This window comes from Lycorma delicatula, chromosome 9 (genome assembly GCF_047948215.1).
Source record: "Lycorma delicatula isolate Av1 chromosome 9, ASM4794821v1, whole genome shotgun sequence".
NCBI classification, from domain to species: Eukaryota; Metazoa; Arthropoda; class Insecta; order Hemiptera; family Fulgoridae; genus Lycorma; species Lycorma delicatula.
In genome coordinates this window covers 4273326-4287282 of record NC_134463.1, presented here as the reverse complement: position 1 = coordinate 4287282, position 13957 = coordinate 4273326, and the positions used below count along the sequence as shown (strand labels likewise).

Below are 13957 nucleotides of genomic sequence, written 5' to 3'. Positions count from 1 at the left end.
ATAATAAAAATTATTACATCATATATATAAAGTAATATTTATTCATTAATACAAAATAATATTTATATTTTTGTAATAATAAGTGTACATATATATACCTGAGTAACATATCTCTGCATTGAGAAGAAAGTAGTAGAAAATTATAATGGATGGAATTCAGAAAGAATCTTTTTTCTAAGACTAGCAGGTTCATCTAACAATCATTCTTTGTAATAATGCCCACTGCCACACCCTCAACAGATGTTCAATGAGAAGAATTACTGGACCAGGGTAGGAATTTATAGGAAAATGTAAGGACTCTGACAATCATTCTCACGCTTCAACTTGGATTTGGTTCTGCAGGTCAAGAGGATAGTAGTATAAATACTCCAGGAAAGACGAGTTAAGTTCAGTTTTTGAAGAAGCAAGTATAAGTGTATTGCTGGTTGTGTTTGATGCGATTGTAAGTTGGTGTTATCTGGGTCAACGTGTAGTGCTGAATGGTGTGTTCAATGTGATATCATGAGCATTCCAGAACGGACAGTGAGTAAATGCAGGAAGTTGTTTGTGAGTTACTAAAAAACCATTAGTAAGAGGTATAAAGTATTCAATTCATTCATAAATTATAGGGTAGTTTTATTTGTGAACAGGAAAGGTATTTGCAGTGAGAAAACTTTAGACTACTCTTATCTTCGTAGTAATACAATGCCAGTTGTTAAAGGTGTAAATAATAGCAGTCATGATAATGACAATGGGAGTGAATTCTGGTTTAACTAAGTGTAAACAAATCCTGACCTTACTTTAAATTCTATTTTGTATGTAATCATTTTTTTTTATTACTGACATTTATTACTATAATTATTATTGTTGTCATTATTACTCATTGTTCATCATTATCATTATTCTTGAGTTGTTATTATTATTACTGTTATTGACATAACTATTATTGATTTGTCTCATTTTATTTATGTTATTAAACTAATAAATTATAATTATATAATCATTTTTAATTGTTAGTCTCTCAATATCCTGATCGAGCGGCGAATACACAACATTATTTATAAAAATATTTGTACTAGGAAACTAAAATTTATTGTTATGTGCATCTGACTGAAAACACTCATTTGCTTGTTCAAAAATTCCTATTATCTTAAAAATAGTTATTTCATCTTATTTATTTATAAAAGATTATCATGCCTGTTAAAATGATGTAGGTAGTTTTTATCAATTAACATTGTTAGATTAATATCAAAATAATTATCTCAGATAGGTCTATAGAAAATGTATTATGGATTCATCTAACACTACAAGTAAAAAAACACGAAACGTAATTAATAGTATCTTTGAATCCAACTAAAAATATAAAGCCAAAACATGATTCTACTTATGATGTAGTACAAAAAATATTAGGAACATCTTTTGATCTTTCAACAAATAAAATCCATGAAATTACATCAGCTTTTAGAGTTGCCACTAAAAATAAAAAAAATTTTGGGCCTGATTTGAAACAGAAGTTGAAAACATTAAATCATTCTTTGGCTTCATATTTTATTAACAAAAAGTGTAATGTATTAAGATCAGTTGATAACAAAAACCTAGAGACAATAGAGACTGTTGTGTTCTGTAAGGATATGAAAAATCTCATCGAATTGGTTGAAGAAAAACAATTCGTGAAAAAATTTCATTTGAAATTTGGTATCAACTGTGATGGCGGTTGATAGAAAAGTCTACCTTTTCATACAGTTACTAGATAAAGTAGTGGAAAATGAATCAAAATAGAAAATGTGAAGATTCTGCAAAAATACTGTTACAGTGTTGTAAGCAAAAATTCATAGTTGCTGATGTAAAAAAAAATAAATCATGCTTATTGCAATTGTTGCTAATACTCAAAAAAATTATGAGAACATGCGCTGCTATGGTCCCTTTTGAATATACAAGGTTTGGAATACTTCATCAAAAACAATTTTTTATTACAGATTACACAGAGTGCACACTGCAGAAAACTCTGGAATATGTGCCATCCTTTACAAATGTGTGGAATATATCCTTTTAATACATAGTACAAAATTATAACAAAAGACACTAAAATAAGCAAGATAATTGTAATAATACTTTATAAAATAGATATTTTTTTAAAAAATATTACTCCTCTTACTACATTTTTTAACATTTTTCTGAAAATTCAAAATATTTTTTAAAGGGATAGTCAATCGGTTAGCACTTTCTTTTTGCCAAAATGATTTTCAAATCCTTACCATAAACAGTGTATCTTTCTTTTATTTATTTATTTATTAATTTTTTTATTTTTTACTTTTTTGGAGAAAACTACATAAGGGCATGAAGGTTAATAACTAATTAAAATTAATAAAAATGTTTATTGATTCATATCAATACATATCATTCTACAAGTAACATATCTAACAGTTTGGAAATAATTCTGTTTCAATACACTATCAAAAAAAAAAAAATCAAGATGAACTATAGCAGTCCCCTCAACTAAAATATGTTTATACATATTTTTACTAGTAAAAACTATATATATTTTATTTCCTTGTATGAAGTAAGTATAATGATCGTAAGAAACTTCAGTTTTCAAATTTCAATGGAAATATTCATTTTGATGATCCCTGAATCCATTTTAACTAGTTTCTGTGTAATGTCCGTACGTAGGTAAATATCTTGCATAACTCATAAACAATCAGCCATAGGATGTTGAAATTTTGGATTTAGGACTGTTGTATCATCTAGTTGTACACCTCCCCTTTAGATTGCCGTCGACTGGACCAAAGTATCCAAAAAATGTAGATTTTGGACTTTTTCAACTGCAGAAATAAGCCCTCATAAGTGGTACTTATTTTCATTGGTTCCAGAGTTGTAGCCAAATAAAATTTTAATTAATGAAATATTTGGATCTTACATGGGGAAGGCACATCGGTTCGAATCCCACTTCATCTTCTTTTTTTTTAACTTTTTTTTTAATTTAAATATATTGATTATTAATAATTTGTTAACCTCTGATTGTAAAAAAATGTTTACAATAAATAATAATTCAATAATAAAAAAAAAAACACATGAAAAAATATCAGAAATTATTAATGAAATAAAATTTTATGTACTTTTCATTTAAAAAAAAATATATGTAATTTAATAGGTGTACAAGGAAGTCATATGGTGTCCACATCAGATTTTTCTACTACATAATTACTAATAATTTTATGCAGGTTCACAAATTTAAAATTAAATAATACATCTATTGAATGATCTTATAATGTTTATTAGGACATAAAACATTCAAAATTAAAAAAAGTAAATAGATAAATTGGAGCAATTTCAAAATTGAATTTTGATTGGCTGGTAGGAAAAAAAGGATTTTATTAAATACATAAGTTACTGATGTTCCTGCATTACTTCATACAGTTACCACTCACAACCAGACACATACTGTACTGATGTTTTTTAGACACTCTTACCAAAGAACTTTATCACAAAAATTACCATCTAGTTGTGCTCTTCATTTGTTTCTATGGAATGGATAACCAGAATATCCTTCATCTTGGTATAGAGACTGGTCACTTGGTGGCAAATCTGGGTTGTAGAGCGGGCTACTGTTCATCCAAAACACTTTTTTAGAATATCCATGAAGTTTGTTTTGAATTGACCTCAAAAACCTCTCCAGCATTGGTCTTTCGTTCCATAAATTCCACCAAAAAAATATGTCCCAAAAGTGTACAGCTACTATTTTTCAATTTAGTAGTGGCTTCTTGAATGTTTGTTAAATTAAAAATCTGTAAATAAATCTCTGCAGAACTGCTTCCAAAAAAAATGAATTACAGACCAAACCTCACAGCTGTTAGAAGTAGCAAGTTTCATATATATTTCATAAGCCATTGTTTTACCAGCACAAAATAGAATAGGCATCAGAAGACAGCATGTAATGAGATTATAGATTGCTATTTGCTATTAAACATGTAGGGGAGTGCTGCTACAATAGTTAGTTAACAGATTAACAGTCAATGGTGCGTAAACAAACCTTTTTGTAAACATTTTTTATTTTTTATTTCTACAAGATTTTTTGCACTTTGTACAAATTGCCTTTACTGTTTTAGGTATTGTAATCATAAAAAAAAGTTATATGGTGATAGGTTTTTAATTAGCATATCAATTTACTGTATTTTACAAGATAATGTAATCCCTTCTGTATAAGGTATATAATGATCACAATATGCTTGTTAAAAATAATATTTCTATTTTATTTGCTTATTTAAGAATTGTTTTTATTCATCAATTCATGGAAATTATTTATTTTGAAAACTGATAATGAATCCTATTGCTAAAAATAATAATAGGTGCAATTATGCACCTTTGGCTTATTGAGTGATGAATTGCACGCTAGGTGTGCAACATGTTATTCTTACATTACACATAACTCTACAATCTTGCATTGTACTATTTTTACATTTGAATCGTTAAACTTTGTTTTATTATAATTTACTATTTTTATAGATGTCGTTATTTTATAAAATGTTCAGTTCAGCCAAAAACAAAGACACCATGTTTACTCAACCATTAATGACGGTGGAATATATTCAAAGTATGGGTGGCGCTGATTCTGATGACAGTAGTACTGGAAATTATAGAATTTGAGTGCGTGGAAAAAAAATGGTGGTGGCCATTATTTATAATGCTGTCAATTCTATTATAGTAAATTCATGGTAAATACACATACTTACAAAGAACATTAAAATCAGTCAAATTGATTTTAGGCCTTCTCTTATATTGTCAATGATAAAGAATGAAGAAATAAAAATACCACAAAGCATTGCTGAGAATGAAGAGAAAAATAAAAATAATTTTCCTTCACCATCAACAACAAACAATTGTCATCCATCCAAAAACAGTGCCAGAAGATGTTCATTCAGATCAAAAAAGGCACACATTATTTAAAAGCATGTTAAAAAAGCTAGATGAAGATATATTCTTCAGAAAATGACATTTTTTGCATGCTTTTTGTAGAAGGTGCATAAACGAACCATTTTATTCCTAAGCAACAATTGATATTTTGTTGATATGAAAATACTTCTAGTATTGTACCCTTAATAATAGATGAAATGAAGGGTTTAGTCAGAAAAACATTGCATATGGTTTTGTCTGGCAGCTAATGGGTTAATTCTCAATAGCTGATCAAATTAATTTGGAAAAAACCCTTGTAAAATGCAAATTTTTCTATACACATATCATAAGATCAAGAACATTTTTAATACTTACCGCAATTCCTCTCTTAATTCCCCACATTCCTTAATAGAAGTTGTATATATTATCCCCGATTTATTTGCATATTTATTCTGTAATAATTCAACAAGCTGTTCTATACATTCTTTTTGTGAAGAAGGTTTAGCTCTAACCTACGTAAATACAAAGACTATGAATTAATATATCTATTAAAACAAATGGAGTGTTTTTAATTCTACAAGCAAACAAAATAATTTACTGACAATTTAAATTTTAAATTCCAGTCATTTGAATATGCAAATTACCATAAGATCTTTACACAGATATTATTAAATGATGGTTCTTTGTGAGAGTTCCAACCACTTTCTAATTGTGTCTGATGAATAAACTTAAATCAACATTTTTGAAAGTAATACCATCTCAATACAATTGACAATGTCCTGTCCCTGTGTTTATATATCTTATAACAAAAAATAATAGCCAGACAACAATCATCTAATTGATAAAATTTATACTCCACATCCCTCTATTAATTAGATTCAATTGTTTCATTAGATAAATATTCTTAACAGCCCACTGCAGTTGCTGGTTTTTGGATTTGGTTGTTATATTATTAAATGTTAGTTGTGGAGTTACGGTTTGTGATTTAATCTCTCAGTGCAAACGAATTAAATCCTACTGAAATTCACAGTATTGTGTAAAATTTAATGAATTGCTCATATTAACAAAGAAAAAATGGTAAGGTGCAGTAGCATTGTGAGTTTAACCAACAATATACAAATAGTCTTTAGGAGCAAGTGGAAGAAGATGTTTGTTTACGTACTGAACTTTTGTAAACAAGCAAGTATTAAACAAATTCAAGACAACTGATGCTTCAAGATTATTACTATATTATGAATATCTGGAAGTCTCCAGATAACCTACGCAAGCTTTCTGGGTTTGAAGCCTGTAAACAACTGCATCCTTGTTCATGAGGTGTAGTCTTGTATAGACCAGCCAACTATACTTGAGTCATGTGGTTAATTGAAACCTAACCACCGAAGAACATCAGTAGTCACGATCTAATCCAAATAAAATAAAAATCCAAATCCAAATAAAAGAAACTACCTTTATTAAGATTCGAACCTAAAACGCTCAACTTTGAAATCATTTAATTTACAGCGAATCTTCTACCATAGACCAACCTAGCAGATAGTTCAAGAATAATGTTGTAACTTGAAATTTCCACATATCTCTCACGGTGTAATGCACAAAACTGTTAATAACTTGACTAATATAAGTAGTGTTCAACTTAGATGTTAAAAATCAGTGTTTTAGTCAATACTAAAAATACTGATAATTTCTACACAAACACACCTTCACAATGAAGTATGCCATTCAGAACTGTCAATATGGAAAGCTAATACCAGTTTTTTTTTGTGTTGACTGCCCAATGTCTCTAACATTGGTGATCTATGAGAACTGATTAAAGGAACATGATTTTGACAATTGGCCTTTTATTTTACTTTACCTTTAATTTCCAAGATGCTTCTCCCTGAGAGATTCCAGGAGTTGTCGACTCATCAGGCTATAAGTCTGATATCAGGAATAGTTCTCATCCATTACTATATGCTATCTTACCTTACTGCTTACAATATTCACCAAATACAGTAATTCCATGTCTTCCTTTACTTAAAAAAGTGGCTTTATTCTTTCAATGTAGGAGTTAAAAATGGAGTGCTATTAATTCAAAAGATGTTTTCTTCAAAACATTAAATGATTATGAAACAATTACACTTATGTAAAAAAATAAAATCATATGTACTAATACTGAATCAATAATACATTTATCTTTCTCTTGTTTTGCTTCTTAAATGACTAACTGGTCCTTACTTTTAATATATATCACACAAAACAATTAATAAAAGTAATATGGTTTGTTTTGACTGAAAAAATAAGCAATAATTTTTTTAAAAGTTATTATATACTATGTTCACCAAAACTTTTTAACCACTGTTAAAAGTAAAATTAATTTCCATGAATAATAACTTTTTTCTACCAATGAGCTCACCTAGTTTATATAGAATTTAAACATTAACAAAAATAATAAACTAAGTTAAACCTATTTTACTACTGTAGGTAAAAAAAAACCATACTAACAACAGTTTTTAAAAATTAATCATGAAACACATGAAAATAAAAATAATATTAACAATAACCTTAACATCTCAATAACTTAGACTCTTTAATAAAATAAATCAAAATATTCATCACTTAATGTTAAGAAAAAAAAAAAAAATACTTTCTCACCTCATAGTACAGATTTGGTCGATTAAATGTTGACTTTAAAACAATACAACCTTGTATTTCTAACATTTTTTGAACATCAATAGTAACTTTAGAAGTTGCCGTTGCTGTTAAACCAAGAATAGGAACATCTGGAAACATTGGTTTCAGAACACCAAGAAATTTATAATCTGAAAATAAAAAGATGTCTTTAATCATTATTCAATATTTTGCATAAAGAAAATTCATTTTTATATTTATGAAATGTATAATGTTATCACCCATAATAAAAATTGAGATTTTTTAAAAAATCTTAGTTTGTCTAATTAAAAAATGATGACATTTGTTTTGTAATTAGGTATGTTTTATAAAAAAAAAATTCATACTATAACTTATTATTACAAAATTTTATAGCTTGATTTCTCAAAAATAGTGTATATGGTTTATAATTTCTCATAAAATTTCAATATGTTATTAATATACAGGAGTAACATTTAAGTATAAAAACAGCTTTATACTGCATATCTGAGATACTTGCAGGCAGAAAGAAATGGATTAAAAAAAAAAAAATCTGCATTATGGTGGGTTTTTAATTTTTGACCTACCATATTGAATCAAACTTTTTATAAGAAAAACAATGGTGAAACCGGTTTTTCTGTTAATGTCTTCTTTGTCGAGTTATAAGTATTCAAAGTTGCAATGATCTAAAAATTGTGTTAATAAAACGAGGTAAAACACTGCATGTGCAATTTTATTGCATTCTACATTCATAATGCATGCAATAACAAACTTTAAACAGTGCTATAATATTAATAATAATAAACAATAATTAATGATTAACAACACAACAACAAATTAAATGGCTACATTAACTGACATTATTTTCTAAATAAAAATTAACTTCCAGTGATAATATTAGCTGATATTTATTAATTATTGTAAATGAAACAAATCAGCTGGAGATATTTAGTTAAAAAATGTACTACAAATTTAATTGAGTAAATCAGCTGTTAATTTACAATAATGCAGTTTGTATTACACTGAAACAATGCAACTCATTAACTCCTCATTTCACCTTTTTACTTCAACATATACATAGTAATGGTAAAATTTGATAGTGTTAATAAAAATTAAGTTGTAGGCCTAACGGTTCAAATTTGTTTTTTTGGTAAAACTTTTATTATTAGTTTCCTCGTTCACTTATTTCGTTTTATAAAATATTAACTCTTCAAATAACAATGTCTTCTTTGAATGAAACCGAAAGAATAACTCTGTTGATGATGTACAGGTATAGTGACAAGAGTTTGGCCTTTACAAGAGATATGTATTTTATTTAATAATAGATTTTCACACAGAGAATCAATAACTAAATTCACTGTGATCAAGACAGTACAGCACTTTGAAAACACCAGTACTGGTTTCGTCCTCACACCAGTAGACCAAAAACTGTCACAACTGATGCAAAATCATTAAATATATTGCAGATCTTTGTTGAACCTCATTCAGCAATTCAGAAAGCTGTGGTCCAACATGACATCAGTTATTTTTCAGTTCAAAAACTTCTTAAAAGAAAGAAATTTCACCCTTATAAGCTACACTGGGTTCAAGAACTTTTGGAAGATGATTTTGAGTGCCGAGTTGTGTACTGTGATAATACGATGCATATTCATAAAGTAAGGGCTATTGGCTTATATTTAAATATTAGCAGGTCTGAACATAGATTCACGCACGCAGGGCCACCTATCGGCTATTTACAAAGCCACTGTAGTTGTTTTGATTTAGTAGTCATTTGCCTGCCGATGAATGTAGATCGCAATGTCCGCAACAATCATTTCTCCTGCCAGTTGAGAAGTGCATGCTGTGATTCGATTTTTGTGTGGAAAAGGATCTTCAGCTGCTGAAATTCATCGGGAGTGCCTAGTGTATGGACATACAGTAATGAGTGAAGGAAAGATTAGACAATGGTGTCGAAATTTTAAAAATGGTTACACAAATGTGTATGATGAAGAGTGGAGTGGCAGGCCCAGTATTCAGACTATTGAAATCGTTAAACCGAAAACTGCAATGTGATTGGCAATTGACAATTAGTGCTCTGTCTGATGTATTTCCACATGTTGGACGCACCTCTATCTATGCAATTGTTACAGAAAAGCTCAGATATCACAAATTGTTTACAAGGTGGGTACCAAAAATTCTTCCTGACCAACACAAAGAACAAAGAATGTGCAATGGATGAGTGTTTTTGGACCGCTATCGACAAGATGATTTGTTTTCCTACACTTACGGCCAATGAGACATGGATATCCTACATCAACATAGAATCAAAATAACAGTCGATACAGTAACACCATTCAAGTTCTCCAAAATCAAAAAAGTTTAAGCAATCTCTGTACTCGAGTCGAAAAATGTTGGCTCTGTTTTTTGGCATGAAAAGGGCGTCATTTTGATTGATTTCATGGAACATGGGTCAACAATTATAGCTGACGAGTAATGCAAAATGCTCACCAAACAGAGACATCTGATCCAAAATCGTAGACGCGGAAAACTGTTGTCCAGCGTAATCCTCCTCCACGACAATGTGTGTCCTCACACCACTGCCTTAATCAAGAAGAAAATTCAAGATTTTCATTGAGAATTTTTTGATCGCCCACCATATGGTTCTAACCTTGCACCTAGAAATTTTTTCCATTTCTTGCATTTGAAAAAGTGGCTTGGTGGACAATGGTTTGAAAATGACAAGGAACTCAAGAGAAGGAATTCATGTCAACTGGTCCAATTTCCAGATGGTGACCTTCTATGCAGAAGGGTTAAAGAAAATGGTGCAGGGTTACAAGAAGTACTTAGAACTGAATGGTGATTATGTAGAAAAGTGAGTAGATATGTAATAAACAAAAATTGTAAGTAAAACCTTTTCTCACAAGTTAATTATTTTTATTGACCAAGCGGCTCTTTCTTTATGAATATGCCTTGCGTAATGCAAAAATTTGACACATACAAATTTTTCTAATTCAATAATATTTACTGATGAAGCGACTTTTATGTTAAATGGCCATGTGAATAAGCAAAACTGTCAATGTTGGAGTGATAGTAATCCCAAATGAATTGAAAAGGTCACACACATAACCCTTAGAAAGTGAACGTTTTGGTAGGAATTGTTGGTCAATGTAAGGCCTTTTATTTTATATGATAATCTTACAGGAGATGCTTACTGCAACTTGTTAGAAAATAGAATTTTATAACTTTTTGTTACTTGAACAAGAATTAAATAATAATGTATGGTTTCACAAGATGGAGCACCACCTCATTATTATCTAAGGGCATGGCAAATTTTAAATAAACAATTTACAAATCGCTGGATAGGTCATAGAGGAGTCATAGAATGGCCTGCCAGGTCCCCAGACCTGTCTACTCTGGATTACGTTTTTTTGGCAGTACCTGAAATACATTTACAAAACAAAACAGTGATGAATTGAAAATAAAGAAAATTGATGAATCTGCTCGTGTACCACCACACACGATACAAGTTATAAATGGTTATTAATTGAGGTTAGCACATTGCCAAGCTGAAGAGGGAAAGCATTTTGAACATTTATTGTAAAACGGCATGCTTTCAAAATTTATTTCATTAGTTTATGGTCAAAAACATTTATTTAAAATTTTAAAATAAATATTGGATATTTAAAGTAAATAATATCAGTTGATATAGCTATTTAATTTGTTGTGTTGTTAATTATTAGTAATTGTTTATTATTATCATCAATATTATAGCACTGTTTAAAGTTTGTTATTGTATGCATTATGAATGTAGAATGCAATAAAATTGTTCATGCAGTGTGTTCTACCTTGTTTTATTAACATGATTTTTCCATCACTACAACTTTGAATGCTTATAACTTGATAAAGAAGACATTAAGAAAAAACGGGTTTCATCATTGTTTTTCTTGTAAAATTTTAAATTGAAATCATGTGTCATATGTTCACCTTAATATTTTTAAAAAATTAAGTTTGATTCAATATGGTGGACAAAAATTAAAAACCCACCATAATGCAGATTTTTTTTAACTATGCTAGTTTATAAGCTCTAGTAAAAACTGCATAATCCCTTTCCAATCATAAACACCAGAAGGAAGGCCATTATTTTTTTTTAATCAAAAGATTGGTTATAACCTAAAAATATGTTATTATATGCTAAAATGGAAAAAAAGTCCAAAAACTCACATGTTTAAAATAAATAATTTTTGTACGGAATACATTTTTTTCGTTTTTAAACACCTGGAGCTAATTTTTACAAACTTCATTCTTTTTTTTTTGTTTAGAGTATTTCACCTGATTGACAACTATTTTAGAAATATTGATTGAATGGACTTTTTATTGATGCAATGTTGAATTCTTAAAAAAAATTTCATTCAAAAAAACTATTAAAGTTTGTCTAAAAGTATAGCTGCACAAATGGATAGTACAAAAACATAAATACGATATACAGATAATTTCTACTCTACAAAGTTTTCAAAGAAAGTTTGAAACAATGAAAGCATGAATGCACATTAAGATTGTAAACTCAAAATAAAGCTTATCCCAACACAGGTTATGGGAGTTTTCCCAATAGATTATAAGCAAAATTTGACACAATACTAAACTAATCCTGTTATTATACTATTATCCAGTTTTTGACCAATTTGTATGTGAAAAGCACAAAGAAAAGATACATAGGCAGAAAAATTGATAGTGTCTGACAGATTATTATACAGTAATTTGCTCAATCTTGATATTAACCTGGAGAGTGTAATGATGATTTCCCAATTGTGTCCTTTTTGGAAAGAAGGATATATTTTTACTCACCGTAATAATGAAATATTTGAATATCCAACACCTGTGTTTTTTTCCTTTTTCTACAAAGAAAAAGTTATAAAAAATATATAAAATTTATAATTTTATATTTTTAATAAATTATATTTAATAAATATTAAATAAATTAACATATTTAATAAATTAAAAAAATTTAATTAAACTAACAATACTCTAACAAAACTGTTTAGGTTTATCAATATAAAAACTTAATTAAAAATAAATTAAAACTGGTTGTCGCATCTTTTTTGGAAAAAATTTTCTAAACAAAGAAAAATAGTGTATGTCTACAACATATTAAATGACAAAAAAAGTAAACAAACATTTTTACCAGGACGAAAATCATGCCCCCACTGTGAACAGCAATGTACTTCATCAATAGCAATTCTTGATAATCTACCAATTTCATATGCTTTCTGTAGTTTACTCATAAATCTTTTACTTTTAGCAAGTTTTTCTGGAGTCGCATAAATCAGTTTTAACTTTGATTTGGGATCTGTCATGGCCTGAAATAAAAGAAAAAAAAATATTTGTTCAAATACTTCCTTTTTAAACAGAAACATTAAAAAATAATAATAAAGAATCATGGTAATAATTCAAAACTAAAACAAGTGTTTACTAATGAAATTTATCCAAAAAACTGAACTTTTTTGAAATTATTTAATTTACTTGTTATAATTTATCACACTTATTTTCTTTGAGATAGTTAGTTACCTTTACTACTGTTAATACATAGCTCCCAGCACTTTTTTCCACTGGAATGGGATCAGGTATACATTTTGAGGAATAGCTTGTAGACCATACAACAAATTTTCTTTAATCTTCTACAGTCTCGAAATATTGTTTTGGAAGGTTTCCAACTTGGGAAATAAAAAAAAAACAGGTTGAGAATCAGGAGAATAGAGAGGTGGGAGAAAACAGTAATATCATTCTTCACCAAAAATTGTGGAATAAAGTTTATTGTATGTATTGGACATTTTCAAGCTGTATCAACCATTTTTTTTTGTCTATGCTACAGGCCTCTTCTTTCTTACTGCTTTCTCAAAACATTACAATCATTCCAAATAAAATCTTTTATTGATATTATGAACACATCAGATACACTCATAGAAATGTCAATCACAATGAATGACACTATCCCACTTAAAGTCGATCAGGATCACTTTAGTGAATTTGATGTAAATTATTATAGCAATTAATGTAAATAATAATAGCAATACTAAACAACATATACATTTTTCCTACAAGCTTTTAACATTTTTAGCCAAACTTAGACATTTCCAAAAAAGAAATGAAACAACATACAGTGACACAACCAACAGAATATTATTTCCAAGAACTTACTATACATTACCCCATTAGCAGAAGAGTTAAATAAAAACATTATCATGTTACTTCAATATTTTTTGAGTATAAGTTACAGTATCCTTATTTCTATACTACCTACATACATTTAATTTTCCATTAAAATACATTTTTAACTAAAAGAGACGACTTCCCGTGAGTACGTACAATCTTTATCCACAATCTTCATAAAGATGACAAAAATTATCAGGAAATAAATCTTGATTGATAAATTCTGAACATTTCCATTTGGTCAACTAATCTGATTCTTTAACTACTTCTCCAACCCTAAAAA

At 28.6% G+C, this 13957-nt stretch overlaps 1 protein-coding gene across 1 annotated transcript in view; it reads right to left on the bottom strand.

Moving 5' to 3' along the window:
* The window catches only part of LOC142330241 (ATP-dependent DNA helicase Q1-like), a 36205-nt gene that overhangs the window by 11204 nt on the left and 11044 nt on the right, over positions 1 to 13957 (bottom strand). Inside the window, exons 5-7 of the mRNA XM_075375403.1 lie at positions 12650 to 12824; positions 7498 to 7664; positions 5245 to 5381 (exon numbers count right to left, since the gene is read on the bottom strand). Coding sequence (XP_075231518.1) covers positions 5245 to 5381; positions 7498 to 7664; positions 12650 to 12824 — 479 coding nt within the window. The remainder of the gene's footprint in view (positions 1 to 5244; positions 5382 to 7497; positions 7665 to 12649; positions 12825 to 13957) is intronic.